The sequence below is a fragment of the Rhinopithecus roxellana genome, chromosome 8 (genome assembly GCF_007565055.1).
Source record: "Rhinopithecus roxellana isolate Shanxi Qingling chromosome 8, ASM756505v1, whole genome shotgun sequence".
NCBI classification, from domain to species: domain Eukaryota; kingdom Metazoa; phylum Chordata; class Mammalia; order Primates; family Cercopithecidae; genus Rhinopithecus; species Rhinopithecus roxellana.
This window is the reverse complement of record NC_044556.1, coordinates 26,970,815-26,990,442: the sequence shown is the minus strand read 5'-3', so window position 1 is coordinate 26,990,442 and position 19,628 is coordinate 26,970,815. Positions and strand designations below refer to the sequence as shown.

General features: G+C 38.2%; 1 protein-coding gene across 1 annotated transcript in view; it reads right to left on the bottom strand.

The window, feature by feature from the left end:
- SNX7 (sorting nexin 7) overlaps positions 1–18,497 on the bottom strand; it is a 107,022-nt gene extending 88,525 nt beyond the window's left edge. Inside the window, exon 1 of the mRNA XM_010367730.2 lies at positions 18,228–18,497. Within this exon, the coding sequence (XP_010366032.1) occupies positions 18,228–18,473 (246 nt within the window). The 5' untranslated portion in view covers positions 18,474–18,497. The remainder of the gene's footprint in view (positions 1–18,227) is intronic.
- Between the last annotated feature and the right edge of the window lie 1,131 nt (positions 18,498–19,628).

Below are 19,628 nucleotides of genomic sequence, written 5' to 3'. Positions count from 1 at the left end.
TGATTTCCAAAATATCTCAGATCCAAATGCATTAATAAAGTACTGATGTTTTAAGACGAGATACTTTTTTGTGAAACTATGACTGTGAAAAAAAGATGAAATCATAATATGGAGTTGTTTTCTCCTCAAACTAAATCAATAAAAATGCTTTTGAATCATCAATAATATTCAGAACACTGCTCTAAAGGCTCTTCCCACAAAAAGGTTATCTCTGTGAACTATAACGCAACATTTAGGTCATCCTTCAATGTAATAATAGAAGAGATATTATCATAGGACATGCTAACTGAAGAAAGAAGATTAACAATAGTCATAAAGATTACATAGATTCAGCCTATTATCACAAAAAGATCTGTGATCATTTAAGCATTAAGCAAGGAGTAAAAGACAAATTTCAGTTGGATTAATCAGACATACAAAAATATAGAAGCAATAGATGTCTTGCAAAAAAATTTAGTGAAATATATCATTTTATATCTCTATGAGTAGATATAACGAATTCTATCCATATGACAGAATACAATATAGTGACTTAAAGATGATTTATAAGACCATACAATAACTTGGAAAAACTTTTCACAGTATGTTATTCAGAAAAAAAAAAAAAGGCAAAATATAAAATTTGTGTAAAACCAGATTCCAATGTGTGTGTATGAGTATGACTGGGGGGATGGGCAGGGAGGGAGAGAGGGAACTTAGCAGCTATTTAAAAAAAAAGTTAACAGGAATTATTTCAGATGTTGGGATTGCTGTTGGGTTTAATATTTTTCTATGTGATTTTCTGTATTTTCCAAATATTCTAAAACATATGTTGTATTTTGTAACCAGAAAAAAATGTTAAAATTGTTAGAGTCAACATTGTACATGATGTGCTCAGAGACAGTAAGAACCATAGTGATAAAACAGTTGCCTAGGGCTGTTTTGGCAGAATAACTTGGATTATATTTGATTTTTTTCTTAACAAGGTTGCATAGTTAAATAATGGGATGCTAACACAATGAAATACTAAGCAGCCATTAAAACCAGAATTTAGAGCTTCCAAATAAATGTGTAATCAGCATGTACAAAAATCTCTCTCAAAAACCATTTCATATAAATAGCAACTTTATAAGCTGACAAATTTTAATTCGGTGGGCAAACGTACTTTGTATTTTACTGACATGACGTGCAAACGTGCTTTGGCATTCTTTTTGCTCACCCTTCCAACTCACCACAGCCCACTTCTTTTACCTACTACATAATTTAGCATTCTATTTCTTCTGCTTGAAATGCATCCTTTTGTAGAGTGGGAAAGATCTGCATGAATTTACAAAGGCTCACAATACCAATGAGTATAGTGTGGTATCATAAAAATATGCTTCAATATCTAGCAAAAGCAGAAAATTACAGGCTGAAATTTAGCAACATTCCAGATTTCAGTGGAAGGATTTAAATTACTATGAATCACTCAAAAGCATTCTTAAAACCTCAATAAAACTGACTATCTAAAGTGTTTTATATTTCACTTCAAAAAAATGAAAGAAAATATACTGACAATACTTAAAAGACTTAACATTTGGACATGAATAACTGAAGAAAATAAGTGTTTGAGAAGATCCAAAGAAGCAATTAACCAAAAAGAACTCCATTTAACCTTCTGCAGTTGATGCGTTTCAGGAGAAATGGATCATTAAAATTTGTTCTTTCCAAACAAAGGTCTCACCTCCCCAATAATGGATGTGTGTCTCCCTGTGTCTCTATCTGGATATAAGACCATTATCTTAGGGTCATTTAAACAATGAAAATATATCTTTTTACTTTTTCCTTCAACAGATTACAGCAGAATAAAAATTATATGTGTGACAACTCTCTACTTCTTAACATTTACTCCTATAGCTAGAACACTGAAAATGCACACACACAAGAAAATCCTGGGATGGTTTCAGGCTGAGATTTGAGTGTTTAATAGAGAAGAAAGGCTGTGTTGCAAGAATTCATGGTCTTTTATCCGTACTCCAAAACAATACATCCACTGACTGTCAGAAAAACCACTTAAATAACTTAACTGAAATAAATGAATTGGAATGGTGTTAGCATGATAACAGAATTTATTGCAAATATCACAAATTAAGTGTAAGTTTTTCTGTTGTTACTCGGGGCTTATTATAAGCATTTGTTATGGGTCGAATTGTTACCTCACCCAAATTCATATGCTGAAGCCCAAATCCCCAGTACTGCAGAGTGTGACCTTATTTAGACTTGGGGTCCCTACAGATCTGATGAAGTTAAAATGAGGTCATTAGGATAGGCCCTAATCCAACTATGACTGGTATCTTTATATAAAAAGGGTAAATCTAGACACAGAAACATGGACAGAGGGAAGAGGATGTGTGGAGACACTGGGAGAACACAGATCTATAAGCCACGTTGAGAAGTCTGGAACAGATCCCTCTCTCACGGCCCTCAGAAGGAACTAACTCTGCTGACTTCTTGATTTCAGACTTCTAGCCTCCAGAACTGTGAGTCAATACATTTCTGTTATTTAAGACACCCAGTCTGTGGTACTTTGTTACAGCAGCCCTGGCAATCTCACACAGCATTTCTGCACTTAAAATGGTACACAATAAAAATCTGAGGATAGAGGCAAAGTTAAAAGGAAGAAATTGTGATTAAGATATTTCAACCTTGCTCCATTCTTTTTAACAGGTTAGTAGTCAACTCCAGGAATTTCTGGGAATGCTTTTTTCCACCCTCCTTTAATGCAATTAGATGGTTCCAACATTCTACCACTGAAATAAATAAATTAGATAGCTGAAATTTAAAATAAAAGATGGTTTGTCAATATTTGAGTGCTCAGGTGATAAACAGCAATAGAAACAGGTTAAAAGGTGAGATCTTTAAGAGATGTCCTTCTTTAATGTCCCTCATTGAAATGCTACTAAGGAATGTCTCATAAATGTAACGTGAATTACTCTGATAATACTAAATCACACCCACCATCTGTGCACAAACAGCTATTTTCTTTTTACAAGTCACAGGGAAAAAAATCCATGTGAGAAGTGTAATAAATCAGAATACTGGCATGAAAAGGCCATGCAAATAAAATTGCTGATGCACAAGAAACACGCACACCCAAGAGACATCTGGTAAAAAAGCAACTTAAGGTGGAAGGAGTTTGAGAAACCATGTTGTTAAGAAGGACACTCATCTTGATAGGCCTAAATTTAGACTTGCCAGCTGTGTTTTGGGTTACAAATCCTTCCAATCTGCCTGCTTATAATAATAAAAATGAGAAAGGCTTTCTGTGGAACACTGTTGAAAATGTGACTGGGGGAAAAGCCAGCCTCTGTCATATTCTATAAAGGGGCATACAACACTCTAATCTTGTTTGACATGATTTCCATCACTACATAGTATATATACCCTTACATACATATATCACAATTTATTTATCCATTCTTCTGTCTCTAGTTTTTCTACTTTGTAATGGTGCTGCCTTGAATATGCTTGTACTTCCTCAAGTTTTATATACTACAGAGTTATAGACTGACCTTAGAAATTTTACACATAATTTTATTTAACATAATTTTCCCTTCTGGCAGAAAAAAAATAAGAGCGGTATAATAAAAGAAAAAGTCTCTGTACATATGCAGTGCTAAAGTTAATCCAAGTTTACACATGTACCAGCTGAGTGAACTTGGTCAAGTAACTTTTCTGAGGTTCGGTTTTCTTACTTTCAACTTCTTAGAGAGGTCATAGCTCACCTTAGATCACAGAGGACTAAGAGGATAAAAAGATAATAAATGTGTAGTACACAATGTCTGCTTGAAGGGTTTATATCAATTATCTCATGTAAACCTTACCACACTCCTGCAGAGCATATTTTTCCCCCTTGTTAGAAAGACAGAAATAGTATTGGTAAGTGCTCTTTCTTCTCTTATTTTCAGATTAAATTACTTGTTCAAATAGTAACTGCTATTAAGTGAAAGGAGGATTTGAGCTAATGGCCAATAAGCTCAAGTATGAAAGGGGTCAAAATCTTACATTGAAATATGACAGGAGTCCCTAGGACTCATCACTGAATTCACTTTTTTCAATTTCCCACGAAGTTAAATAAAAATCTAAAGCAAGAATAAGTAAATGTATGTAGTCAGTACACAGCTCTGTAGCATACAGAACGTGAGGAAGTACAAGTGTATTCAAGGAAGCATTGTTGGAAATTAGAAAAAAACTAGAAACAGAAAAATGAATAAAGAGTGAAATAGGCATATAAGGGTGTACATACTACAGAGCAATGAAAATAAACTACAACTTCATACAGCAATGTGGCCAATTCTCATAAACTAAGTATTAGGAGAAAAAAAGCAAATCATAGGAGAATTTGCACAGGATGGTATCATTTTTTAAAGTCCTAAAACATTCAAGGCTCCCAAATCAGTAAATCTTTAAAATATATTACTTCAAGATACCTATATAAACTTCCATAAAAACCAAACAAATAACAAACATAAAATTCAGAGTATCCATTTCTTTTTCATAGGAGAAGGATAATCTACGGAGGGGAACACAGGGATGTCAAAATTTTTGAATGTTTTATTTCTTAAACTGAGGAGTGGAACATGGATGCAAATTTTATCATTCTATTACCAAGAATCTGCAAAAATTTTCTGTAACGGGCCAGATGATAAATATTTGGGGCTTTATAGGCCATCTGGTTTCTGTCACAACTTCTCATCTTGGCCACTGTAGTGTAAAAGCTGTCATAGACAATACACACATAAATAGGTGTGACTGTGTCCCAATAAAACTTTATTTATAAAAGGTCAACCAAATTTGGCCCACAAGCTGTTGCTTGTTCTGGCTTTACACTATAGATATTATATAGACAGCTATATAATACAAACAGATATTTTATAAATATGTATATTGTTTCATATGTATGAAAATATTACATAATAAAAATCATTTTAAAAGTTTCAAAAGGTATGTTTGAGTAGGATAAGTATATAGTGTCTCTCCACAGTTTTTTTTTTATTTTTGTTTTTTGTTTTAGAGACAGGGTCTTGCTCTTTTGTCCAAGCTAGAGTGTAGTGGAGCAATCACAGTTGATTGTAACCTCAAATTCTTGGGCTCAAGAGATACTCCTTCTTCAGCCTTCTAATTACCTAGGACTATAGGCAGGAGCCATCATACCTGACTATTTCTTTAAATTTTTTTGTAGAGACAGGGTCTCACCATGTTGCCCAGGCTTGTCTCAAACTCCTGGTGTCAAGCAGTCCTCCTACCTCAGCCTCCTAAAGTGTTGAGATTATAGGAGTGAGATACCACACCCAGCCTCTTTCCAGTTTTCTAAAGAAACTTAGAAATAAAAAAAAATTCTCTTGACAAGTGGTAGGTAGGCAGAGGTAAGTTCCAGATTTGCAGCATTTCCCTTTCTGCTAGGGACATTTTTTACACTCAGATATATACACTCACAAATCAATGTTTTTAATCACCACAATAAAGACAACTCCATATATAAGCAAGAACAAATCAACAACAACTAAAATACTAAGGCTGAAAGGTAGGCAAGGCTCCCCAACTAAGCACATCCTCCAGCACACTGGTGCAGTTCGCACGTGTGCCTCAGCAGTATGTCATATTACTGCATGTCAAAAATATTTTAAAGCCACGAATGTGAAATCTACAAACGATAAAATGACCTTAAAATAAGTTTGGGGTAATAGATACACACATAAAACACAGTATCAGCCAACTACCCAACTGTGTTTCAGTGATGACTAACTGGAAGCAAAACAAACCAGGGAAAACAATTACTCTAACCAGAACTTCTGAAGAGTTTTAATGTATGTCCTACAGACAGATAACGCTGCAGACCCAACTCAGGAATGTAATCAAAATGGTTTTAAGGAGCACAACCAGCTGACTGTGCCCTAAATAGGCATGGCAAAAATGGATCCTGTCTTATCGTAAACCACAACTCTTCCCCTAAACCAAAGTGTTGTCTTTACAGATATTCTCCTATCTGTAAGGGCCTAGATATCTAACTCCACCAACAAATTGACAGAGCATTTCTCAAGAGACAATATATGCTTATACATATATTGGGAAAACCAGTCGGTGATTAAAACAGATTCACCAAACATTCTAATCTCCCAGGAATTCTAAATTGCCTGGCAGATATTACATGTAAGGACTCACTCCAAGAGAGAATTATGCACATATTGTATCACTTAAGAAACAATACTGTTGGAAGTGATACCAAAATTCTGGAAATTTAAAAACATGTGCTCTAATTATTTCAAATTAAAAGTACCCTACCCTCCTAAGTTTTATCTCCATGGAGCCTTTATATCCACAGAAAATTTTTCCAAACTTTCCATACTTAACTAAGTAGATGTATATATAGCCCTATCCAGATTATCAATTTATTGCTATAATATTTTCCCCTAAATAAGTATAGGTTCCTCAAAGATAGAAACCAGTATATTTTTGTGATCCTCTGAAGATCTCACTACAAATTCAAAGTGGCTGCTTACACAAGTCAAAAACAAAATATTAATCTTATACACCATAACAGTAAATACTGAGCATTTTCTAAGTGCCAGAGACTATGTGCCTTAGCAACATATACATACATTATTTCATTTAATCCTCTCAACAATTTGATAGAAGTATAATTATCATTGTCCATATTTTACAGTTGAATAAATTTGTGGTATAGGGATGATAATCATTCTCCCCAAATCACTCATCTCTTAATTTATAGCAAGACTCAACCACTCTCACCATCCATATGCACACAAAAAGCACTCAGTATAGTATTTTGATTTCATTTAACAAATGTTCACTGGATGTCACCCATGTGTCAGGCACTGGGCTGGGGATACAATAGTGGCCAAGACTGGTAGAGTTCCTGCTCTCATGAAGCTTATACTTTATTTGAGAGGGAAGGGGAGGGTACATATAATGAGCAAATAAATATATAGATAAGTAAGATAATTTCAGATAAGAAGAGTAAGTGTTAGGAGAAAATGGAGCAGGTTGTTGGATAAAGGGGCTGCAGGGAGCAGGAAGAATGTTTTCCATAGAGCTGTCAGGGAAAGCTTCTTTGAGGAGGTAACATGAGAAGGAGTCAGCCATACTAAACACTTGGAGAGCAGGATTGCAGTAGGATCGATCAATGAGGTCCAAGGCAGGAAGAATATTTGAGGAACAGAAAGGAGACATATGGCTGGAACACAGACTATAATGAAGGAATGACCAGCAAAGCTCATTTTCACATTTGCTGCGTCAGAATTCAAGTATTCACATATTTTATCTAATTGTCTTTTAAAAAGGGAGGAGCACTCTATGATAAATGAATGTTACCCCTGAAAATTCCAAAGTAAAACATTTGTTGCACAACTAGAGATTGTTAAGCATCTGTATGGTCTTATTCAGACTCTTCATGAGCATTAGCCAATTGGTGGTGATTAATCATATCTAATGCAGCTCCATTAATCTTGATTACACTTGAGTAATTTCTTAGTAGAAAATTTTATTTCTTGTATTTAATACTCTATTTTAAATATTTGGTTTTATTTATTCAGAGAGGTCCAAGATGCCATTTGCCTCTAACTTTGCCACAAAACCATTGTTAGAGGTGGTCTGATTGTTCCTAACGATCCCTCTTCTTTTTGTGACAGGATTACATCTCCTGGCCAGTTGCCAGGTGATTTTCAGAGCCTCCCAATTGGTTTGGCCAGTTACTTGCTTTGGACAATGGCAGTATCTGCATAGAAGATCTGGGAGCCATTGTCTATTTCCACCAGTGCTCATATTATTTTCCCTCTGTCATAGGAGTGGCATGTCCCAGTCAGAGGTTACTGCTTCAGTCTTGATCCCAAAATGAAGAAGACATGTGGAACAGAGTCAAAGCCTAGAGCAGAATCACAGTTTAGCCACAGCTGACAGATACACGAGCAAGAAAGAAAAAGTAATTGTAAGCAAGCCACTGAAATCTCGAGGTTGTACTGCAGCATAACCTAGTGAAAGCTGATGAAGATAGCATTCAATGTTCAAATTAGATTACAAAATACACATGCACATTTTTCTCAGAACAAATTAGAGATTCGTTTTATCTAATTTCCAAGATTCATATACCAAGAATTTGCCATTTGTTTCTGGTAACACATAAGGCTTTCATTTTCATTCCAAACAGACTTTTTCTCTTAATATTTCAATTTAAATGATTAAGCTTCTGTTTACTTTAAAACAAAAATGTATCTAAAAATAAAACTATGATATAAAATCATTTTTGTAATAGAAATGAACCTAAAAATATGACAAATGAAAGAACCTCAAAATTATGATAAAGCATATATGATATGACTCTATTTATTTGCAATTACCTAAAAAGACAAATTTATATAAACAGAAAATTTAGATGAGTGGCTTTTGTCTGTGACAGAGAGAAAACAGAGATTAACTGTAAACAGGCATAATGGATCATATTGGGGAGATGAAAATGTTCTAAAACTGGTTTATAGTGACAGTTGTACAATTGGTTAATTATCTTTAAAATAATCATTCAACCAAAATGGGTGAATTTTATGGTATATAAAATATACTCAATAAAATTGAATTTAAAAAGAAAAAAAGAGCATGTCATATAAAAGCATTTCTCAATGTCAAAAAATAAGACAATTTTTCTATTTCAATGTTAAAACTGTTGGTTTAACCCTATGTTTTAACATAAGCAGATTTTTATGTCAGTATTTACTAATAATTTTAATTGTCTTTTTTGTTAATACTAGAGGTAACACTCTATTATCCAGCTTGATTGATATACACAATCCAAAGTTAATCAAATATTCTGTTTAAAATAAGCAAAATCTTTTAAGCATATAACTCTTTACCTGTTTATTGAGAAAACTGTAAAGTATATACTTAAGGTGATTCCAATGTAAATGTTTAACTTTTAGTCTCATATCTTCTTTGGAAAGTGTGTGACACAAATAAACAAACATGAATAAAATAAATTTTGAACACCGTAACCACATAGCTATTGAATCTGCTTCCTTTTGATCACACTAGCTACTTGTAAAACTACAGCAGGCTATCAGTTCAGAGTGTGCTAGAGCATATTATCAGGACCCTCAAGGATACGAACATAAACTTTATCTTTAAAACTCATGGAAATAAAGTATTCTTTTCAGAGTACACTAAGTTTAAATCTGGAGTCTTTTAATATCATTTTCTCAAAATATTTGTCATAACTTTCCTCATTGCTCTTGACCAATAAATAAATAAACACCGTCTCTGCATAAAAGAGCTGTAGCTCTTTCCTATAGGTCCTCACAATTTTTTTTCTTTGTTTAGACAACATCCAATCCCCTTTTCAAATACAGGCATGTGTCGTTTAACGGTGGGGATAGAAATGCAGCCTTAGGAAATGTTGTCATCGTGTGAACATCATAGAGTTCACTTGCACAAACCTAGATGGTATACCCTACTTCACACATAGGCTATATGGTACAGCCTATTGATCCTAGGCTACAAACCTGTACATGTTACTGTACTGAAAACTGTAGGCAGGGCTGCAACACATGATTAGAAAAGGTACAGTAAAAACACAGTATTATAGTCTTAGGCAGTCCATCATTGTCCAAAACGTTCTTACACAGCACACGACTACATAACATTGGCTATAGTTTCTGCTAGTGCCTGTCCCTTTCTGCACCTGCATTTCCAGCCTTTACATCTACTCTGTGAGCAATCTAATATTCAAGATTGCACTTCTTTCCTGCCAGAGTTGGTTTCCACTGCTTGTAACCAAGCTCCCCGAGACAGGTGCTATTATAGCATTAATAGCTTAATATGTTTTTTTCTTTTTCAAGTAAAAGAAGGTTTCTAAATTATTATCTTTGGATTGTTTATGCTTCATGTTTATTTCTTCTAATATAATCTAAATGGGGGATTTTGTTCAGGATTCAGGCTCAACATAGCTATCTGTATTATCAAACAATAACATTACTCACCATTAATTAAGACTAATTTAATTCTATTTAGTTTAGTATCCTGACAGGAAAGACCAATATGATACAAACTGAATTCGCTAACAACAGACCACCAGCAAATTGCTGTAATAACTGTCTCTATAAATATGAAAAAAGTCAGAGGCTATGTCATTCATTAATGTATTTATTTTGTAAATAGAGTTCCTACTCTCCAACCTTCAAGGAGCTTCATCTATTGAAAGTAGACAAGCAATCAAGATTTTGGAAAAGAGAAATAATATCTATTTATAAGGCAGAATGTATTAAGCATCAGAGGATTCGAAACACTAGTATGGAGAGCACAGACTGGAAAAAATTAATTCGAGCTGAGGATTGAAAAAGGTTCTTAAGGATGATGAGTAACAGAAAAGATTTTATTTCACTATCCTAACAATAAGTACACAAAAGTAGAAAAATACACAGTAAGTTCACATAGTGGCAAGTGGACCAACCTAGATCAGTGCTTCTCAAATTGTACGGTGGAAACAAATCACCAGGAATCCTGTATAAATCGGATTCCAGTTCACTGGGTCTGAGATGCCATTTGTAACCACCTCCCAGGTGATGTAACAGTCATGGAACTGAACAGTGAGGCTCTCCAGGAAAGAGAGTGATGGTGAAGGAGAAGGCTGACAGCCTGATCATCAACAGCTGTGAATGGCAAAGGTGACAATATGATCAGAGCTGTGTGCTCCGGAAACGCTGATTTGTTGGGAACACATAGAATGGAGGCAGAATATTAAGAGAATGAAGACCTTATGAGGCTATTTTAATAGTTCTCAGAGGTAACCACATAACCACTCCAAACACAGGAAAGGAAACTGAAAGAAGGCACCAATTCCAGAGATACTAAAAAGGCAAAAATGACGGGGGACATTCAGATATATGAACAGACATGAAGAGTGCATGAGAGGGATGATTAGAAGGTAAACACTGAGGATTTTATCCTGGACACCTAAGGAATTATTACATCACTAGGAGAAAATTAAATGGAAAAGACAACGGGTTTGGGAAGAGAAATTAAGAATTGGAGAATGTCAGAACATAGTCCAATTTGGCCCTAAACTGAAGGGATGAATAGGCCCATCTAATTAAGACTTTCCACTGCTCTTACAGTTAAATTTAGTAAGTTAAAAATTCATTGGAACAGGCTCTTAGTAGTAAAAAAGGACAGTTCAACTGTCACACCCTCCTCTCCTCTGGGACAGTCATCCAGCTTGTTCTAGAACATTTTTAGTGACAGAATTCGTGATCCTGTTGGGTAATCCCTTTCATTTTGGAACCTTTAATTATAAATCTATTTTCTGAATAAGCCTGAAACTTCTCTATATTTTTTCACCCAGTGGTCCTAGTTCTGCCCTTCAAAACTGTAAACATTTAATCCACCTGGATCATAATAAGTCTTCAAAAGAAGTTATTAAAAGAATTAACCCATCTCTTCCAAGCTAAATCACTTTTTGTTCTTCCCCAGACTTTCCTCACAGGTCATGGTTACCCGAACATATCATCAGTGAAATCCCTTAGTTGATTCTGTTTCATGGATAGCAAATATATAACAAGACTGTTACTACTTCCTGTGCCAATGGAAGATCTTGTTAATGGATCTAAGCCCTCTTTCTAAGCCCAGACCAGATTTCAGCTCCATCTTAACACAGTATTCCAAAGAATCCATAAGAAGGCACTGGCATCTGAAGATGAGACCATATTCCTCTGCCATTTTTTGACATCGACTGTTAACTCTCCTTTCAAAATGCTGAGAGTGGAATGGATCTTCAGAAGTGGCATGGACAGTTCAAATTACATTAAATTTAATACCCTATATGACCTTGAAAACACAGTGTTTAAATTCAATACCACGTCATTTGTGTATACTGGTTTTTCAGTCACTGAAAACCACTGGCGTTTTTGCACATAAAATGGTCCTATACAAGGTCTCCCCAAACTTATTCTGAAGTTTCCTTATTTTTTTGCTTTTATTGTTGATCACATATGCTACCCCAAAAAGAGAAACTGAGCTTTTCACCTTTCTACTTCACCTACCTAGACTTCCTCCCCAAGGAGAAATACAAAAGAATACTTAACCTATAAGAGAGCTATAATGGCACAGAGTGAAATTTTTTGTAAGAGAAACATAAATAGTCCTGGATCAACCCTATTTTGTTTTATTGTTTTGTTTTTTTGTTTGTTTGCTTTTTCGTAATCATCAAAATAGTAAGGCCCACTAAGACAAGATCAGGATGTAGGCCTTAGGGAAAGGGGAACACATATATTAAGTCATGTAATCGTCATGTTAGTATTTATCCTCATTTTACAGATGAAATATCTGACGCATTGACATTAAGTAACTTGCCTTAGGCAACAATGCTAGTAAGCAGTGCAGCCAGGATTTCAAATGCAGGCAATGTAGTTAGAGTCCCTACTCCTGCGCAAGTGCGGTGGCTCACACCTGCAATCCCAGCACTTTGGGAAGCCGAGGTGGGCAGATCACCTGAGGTCAGGAATTTGAGACTAGCCTGGACAACATGGCAAAACCCCATCTCTACTAAAAATACAAAAAATTTATATATACAAAAAAAAAAAAAAAGAATTGCTGGGTGTGGCAGTGTGCACCTGTAGTCCTAGCTACTGGGGAGGGTGAGGTGGGAGGATGGTTTGAGCCTTGGGAGGGGGAGGATGCAGTGAGCCAAAATCATGCCACTGCACTCTAGGCTGGGTGACAGAGTGAGACCCTATCTCAAATAAAAAGAAATGAGAGTTTCTACTCCTAACCACTAAGCCTATATCTTAATGGTATTTTTACTTACAATGACTAATGGAGCTTTCTTCAGAACTTCATATTTATGCCAATTAAATTTCATAGTCTACTCCTGAATACAATGTTCTAACTTATCAAAAGATTTGGAAAGCCGATTATGATATACAGACTATTAGCTATTGTTATAGTTACTACTGCTGTGTAACAAATCATCTGAAAACTTAGTCATATAAAATGATTTTATTGTTTTAGATTTTATTATGCCCACTGGTTTAGGCAGGAATTCAGGCAGCACACAGCAGAAATGTCTTGTCTCTCCTCCATTATATATGAGGGCTCAACTGAACAGACTTGATGGCTGAGGGCATGTGAATGCTGGAGGCTGAAATCATGCAGACATCTTCACATGAAAGCCTGCCACTTAATGCTGGATAGTGCCAGGGCCTTCAGCTGGGGCTGCTGACCAAGCATTTACATGTGGTTTCAATGTAACATGGGTTTCCTAACATGGAGGTTTTAGGTTGCATGTCTTACATGGTGCTCCAAAAAGCACAGTGTCCCACTGGACAACACAAAACCTACATTCCCTTTCATGATCTAGCCTGGGAAGTTGCACAGCATCACTTCCACCATATCCTATAGATCAAAGCAGTCATAATCCCACCCAAGTTCAAGGAAAGCAGCATTTATTCCACCTCTCCATAGGAGAGTGGCAGGTCACATCATACAAGAGCATATAGAATGAGAGATACTGACACAGCCACCTTTATTGAAAGTAACTCCACATTTTTGTACTATGTTCTATGACCCCACCCATCTATTTTCTGTGCCCTAGGAGGCTGGCACTATGGATGACATCACCTTAGCAAGATCACTCAATGAGGAGTGCAAGCAGGAGAACCAAGGGTAGGAGAAGAGGAATTCAGGGAACATACCCCTTATTTCCTCCTGATTTGGCATGTTTCTGGCAGTAGCTACCTCTCTCTGTAAATACACTTCCTGAAGAAGTGTCCCCATCTCCACAGCTCCAGGTCTGACTGGTTTCCAGCAATGCTATTTCCATTTCTTGTCCCTTTAAAGCTAGGGACGCTAATAGTTTTTTGCCACTATAACTCTCTAAATGCCTCAGTATTCCTTGTATGTTCACTAACTCTGCCAATAATTCCATAAATAGTCCCCGCATTCAACTCTCATTTAAATCATTGGAGAGAATTCTGATTTTTATCAGGGTGATAACTGATACAGGCACACAACAGAAACCAAATAAAGACTGTTCAGAGAACACACGTGAGAAATTAGTAAGCAGGACTTCCTAATCTTTGTCTAATTATTTGATAGATGAATAGTACAATTATGCAGCTCCATCACTATACTGAATTTCCAAACTGACAAAGAAAAAACATATATAAAGACATGTATACATGTCTATGTTAGATGTCTCAACTTTATTCTTTCAAGAATAACCTTTTCAGCTGGGCGCAGTGGCTCACGCCTATGATCCCTGCACTTTCGGGGACCGAGACCGGTGGATCACCTGAGGTCAGGAGTTCGAGACCAGTCTGGCCAACATGATGAAACCCTGTCTCTACTAAAAATACAAAAAATTAGCCAGGCATGGTGGTGCATGCCTGCAATCCCAGCTACTCAGGAGGCTGAGGCAGGAGAATTGCTTGAACCTGGGAGGCAGAGGCTGCAGTGAGCCAGGATTGTACCACTGCACTCCAGCCTGGGTAACAAGAGCAAAACTCCATCTCAAAAAATAAATAAATAAATAACCTTTTCTGAAGAAATGAGTGATTTTTTTCTCAAAAGCCTTGCTCAATTAACTCTGATTTACCATAAACACAATCTTAAGTCTTTCATTATTCTTATAAAACATGTTAGCTTCTATTGATCATGTTTTTTTCAAAGTGTTTATAAACAACATACTAAATAATTCACTTCATGGCTTTTTTGGAGACTGAAATGAAACCTACTGTTCAGTACCTTCCAGAACTTCCTTTTTGCCCATTATTTGTAAAAACAATATTTACCTATCTCTAGCTTCAGGGAACCATTCCTGTATTTCATGACTTCTCAAAGATGACTAGTAGTGATGAAGATGATCACATCTGTAAGTTCCCTGATTATCCTAGATGATATATATCTCACTTTATGATCCTGAATATCTTTAAAGAGGCCAATGAGAGCTATCACTTACTACCAGATAAGCATCTCAGTGCTTCATTGTGGCCTAACCACTACTCTGTATCCACAGCTGTTTCTTCCATTCAACATTCAATAAAAATAAAGGCAATTTATTTTAATTTATTGTTTTTCCCCCAAAGAGGAGAATTTTTTCCTTTAAATGTGAAGAAATTGGCCCTTTTTCTCCAGTTAAATATTTTGGCAGCCTCATCTCATTTTAACCTAGTTTTAAAATAATTCTTAGGCTCTTGTTACCATTTGTATCTCTTTTATTTTCTTTTTATTTTTATTTTACTGTTTTTGTATGACTGTTTCTGTTCTTCTAACATCTATACTCGTTCTTTTAAATCAATGTCCTCTGCATTCTCTTGAGGTTGGCATCATTTTCTGCTCCCTGGATTACATGAAAATTCAGAGCAACTTTGTTTTACTTTCCATCCCTCTTGATTTATATTGCCATTTAGAGTTTCTGTCCCATCTTCCCACCTGAACTGTAAAATTGTGATAGCAAGAACTAAATCTTGTATTTATTTTTTTAATCATACTTAACACAAAAATATTTGCCATGTACTTGTAATATGTTGTGGGAAAAAAAAAAAGAAATAATACGAAGTTTTTTTGTTTTTCTTTTGAGACAGAGTCTCACTCCGTCACTCAGGAGGGAATACAGTGGTGTGATCTCAGCCCACTGCAACCTCTGCCTCCCGGGTTCAAGTGATTCTCCTGCCTCAGCTTCCCAGGTAGCTGGGATTAAAGGCTCCCGCCACCACACCCAGCTAATTTTTAAATTTTTAGTAGAGATGGGGTTTCACCATGTTGGCCAGGCTGGTTGCAAACTCCTGACTTCAAGTGATCTGCCCGCCTCGGCCTCCCAAAGTGCTGGGAAAATTCATACTCTTTAAAAAGCTTCTGGAAGAGGGCACCAGGCACATATTCACAAATAATCTAAGGGAATAAGGAGACTATAAAGGTGAATGTAAATTGAATATGCAGGTTGCCAACCTCAAAGTACTAAAGGGGAGGACAGTCTGCTTCGTAAGTAATTGTGAGATTCCATCCTAGGGTAGGCTGAACAGCAGTGGTGTTTGCTTTATAGAGGAGGAGGCAAGGAAGGGAGTAGTGGAAAGGGAAGGCCACGTGGAGCCGGCTTTCTTAAATTTGCTTGCTTAACTACAGATAACGGTTGAGAAATTCAACTTATTGAAATGGATAAAAGTGGCTAATTTTAAACTTTTCCAACTATTCTTTTTGGATTTTCACTAATATTATTATCTTTCCCTTAATCTATGTGGGCAGTTTCTACAGACGTTGTTCTTAACTTTTTCTAAGCATCCAAGACGCGCAGTTAACACTAACAAGCAGGGTGGACCCAGGTGTACGGGCTTATAGAGTTTCGAAAGTCCACTTTTAAAAGAATACAAAATTAGGTGGAAAAACAAATTATTCAGATGACAAAAGAAATCTCAATAAATGATTGGAGCCATGGAGATCTAGATTCCTTAGTCTGAGAGAGCTTTAGGCAGTTCACCAGAAATGCTTATTTAGAAACGCTTCTGGCTGGGACCTGTCATTTCCTTCCCACCTAGAACATCTGCAACTCCAGCAACCCCCAACACGCCCAGAGGTCTAAGCAAACGAATAGCGCTGAAGCTTCAATTTCATTAGCTTCACCTTAGATCTGCCTCTGACGAGAGGACCTCATTTAAACATTGATTCTTAAGAGCCAGCTAGGACACTTAGAATCCGGGGAAAGAGAAACCACTTGACAAGTTTAAAACAATCCCAGGCACTGTGGCTCAAGTCTGTAATCCCAAACCCTTTGGGTGCTGAAGGTGGTAGAATCCCTTGGGCCAGAAGTTTGAGTCCAGCCTGGACAAAAAAAAAAAAAAAAGAAAAACAGAAACCCCAATTTTTCTGATACACTATTGCCATTTCCAACATCCCATCCCATTCCATTTTGAAAGTTTCACAATGCATAACCATAGACTAATATTCCTTGTCTAAACAGCAATGTAAAGAAGAAAAGAAAGTAAATCACCAACTGGCCAATTGTCGTTGATCTGAACATAAAGTATGTGTGGAATATAAAAAGGCAGCGTTTACCTTTTACAACTAAATATAAAATAATTCCATTGTTTTACTATTTAATAGAAAAGTCAAGAGCACAAAACTGTGATAGTCTGTTTAAATATCCGGAATACAAACCTGGGCCTATCATTCCATTTAACCCGAAGTAGGAATAAGTTTTACATACTCTTTTTTGGAGTCAGCGTATGCATGTCCACTTCCTAACTTGGATTTGCTCTCCCACAGTGAATGCGGTGGTTAAGAGGTCGTTTGCTTTACCTAACATCTCCAGGTAACATCAAAATGAACAGGCTTCTTAGTAATTAATATAGCGTTGTGATCTGAACTCAGGTCTTCTTTCAGCAGCAACCTGAGAAACTGGAGTGACATTAAACCTCCCTGCAAGAAAGGTATTTTTCTTTTCTAAAACCCTTTAAGAAATTACAGCCATCAGTCTACACGTACCAAAAGTGTACCACTAGCCCACACAAGTCAATTTCCCTCCAACTGTAAAATAAGGAAAGAAGAGCCTTTGGTCCATAAATTTCCCGGGGACAAGGAAAAACGAAAGCGCTGGCTGTGGGTTGGGTGGCAGTAGCTGACCATCTGAAAAATTCTTAGCTCCTCAGCGGAGGAGCTTCCTGTTAGAAACAACCGTTTTCTCCTGTTTAGGGAGATTTCCTCGAACCTATTCCCACAGGACCTGAGACTCACCTCGGGTGTCACCCAAGTCTCAAATCCACAACCAACAACACTAAATTAAGAATAATTTCTCTAAACTTGGCTAATCTTTCTCCCAGAGTTCAGGGCTGGCCTCGCCCGAAAAGCAGCTGGCGGGGGCGGTTTCGAGCCACCAAGCCTCCCAGGTTCGGGAGCTGCCGCGAGGAGATGTCTATCAGAGAAGCAGAAAGGGAAAACAAATCACAACTTTGCAGACTCCACGAAGCCACAGCCCCGCCACACGGAAGGTCAAAGTGCGGAGGAGGGAGCGGCTGCGGTTTGAGGCCCCGAGGCGACGCGGCCCCGGCTGCGGCCAGAGCTGGCAGGCGGGATCCAGCAGCCCGGGGGACCTCACCCGTCCCCAGCTCAGAGCCGCCGCCCCGGGAGGGCAAGCGCGCCAGAGGCAGCCGTCGGCGCAATGCTGGCAACTCCCGGAGTTGCCTTGGAAGTTTCCCGGGACTCGCCGCCGCCGACCTCACCTTGCTGAACACCTCCAGGTCGTCCTCGTCCTCCTCCAGATCCAGCACCTCCGCCTGCAACAGGGCGGAAGAGCCGCTGCTGCCCGGGAAGGGGGCGCTGCCCCCCGGGCTGTCCCCGTCGGCGCCCCCGGCCGGGAGGCCCGAGGAGCGCGCCTGAGATGCCCGGCGCTCGCCCTCCATCCCGAGAGTGCGCGGCCGGCTGGCCGCCACCGCCGCCGCCAGCCCGGCTCCCCCGAGCGTGCCCATTGGCTCCCGCGTCTCCTGCGCCTCCCCGGCCGGCCCCGCTCCAGCCCCTCGCCCGCTGCGCAGACGCGGAACTGCCGGGACCAGCGTCGGCCCGGGCCGGGCGCATCCCCACCTGGCCTAAGGCGGGCTGGAGGGGCGGGACTGGAACTCTCGGACTCCGGCTAGGGTGGAGAATGGGTTGGCTGTCCCCTGGAGAAGAGGAGAGACTCAAAGGTAGGAGGTGGGCGTCCTCGCATTGACCCAGTCGGGGGCCACCGAGTGACCGTTTCCGCGGTGGCGGGGTCGGGGAAGAAGCCACGGAGCGAACCGTCCACTTCGCGGGATCCACAGAGAGGCTGGAAGGCACCCGACCCAGCCTGCCAAGAGAGAAAAAACAGCAATAACAATACTGTATTTCCTCTATTCAGTGGTTGCCTTTCTTCTTGGTTGTGATTTTCGAGCTAGTGTAAAAATAAAGGCATGAAAACTTCCCGTTTAGTTAATTGATTTTTGACCCAGTGACTGGCCTGTGCGGTCATTTCACTGTCGAGCCAGGAAAGCTGAGCTTTACAAACTATTTTCAGCCACTTTCAAATGCATCTTTACTCCTGGACGTCTTCCTGAAGTTAATGAGCAGAATGTTACCAAGACCCAAGGACAACTAGCAAGTCTGGAAAATTGCCACCGAAAAATAATCTTCAGTCCTTGCACTGCCAAGGCAAAGCTTTAATTATTTAACTGCTTATTATTCAAAAACAAAACTAAGTTCCAAAAATAATGGAAAAGTGAGCCCACGTTGATATATTTTTTAATTTATCTTCAGGTTTTATTATTTACTTCCGTCAGCCCCACCTCTTTTCTGTAGGCCCATTTAAAAATGTTTAAATACATTAGCTCTATGTAAGAATTCCTTATTTGGGAAAATAGAGAATATCTTTATTTCTGATTAGAGGCAAGGCCTTAATAATGTATTTTCTCCTATCATTCAAATATATTCCCATTGATTTCAGACATGCACCCACCCTTCAGTCAGGTTGGTCACTGCCCCCTGAATATCCAAATTTGTTCCTGTGCTTGATGATTTCTGTACTTTAAATGCCATCTCCTGCCCATCCTTCAGAAATTAAATATAGTCCCATCTCTTTCAGAAAGACTTTCTAAATGACAGTCTGTTCT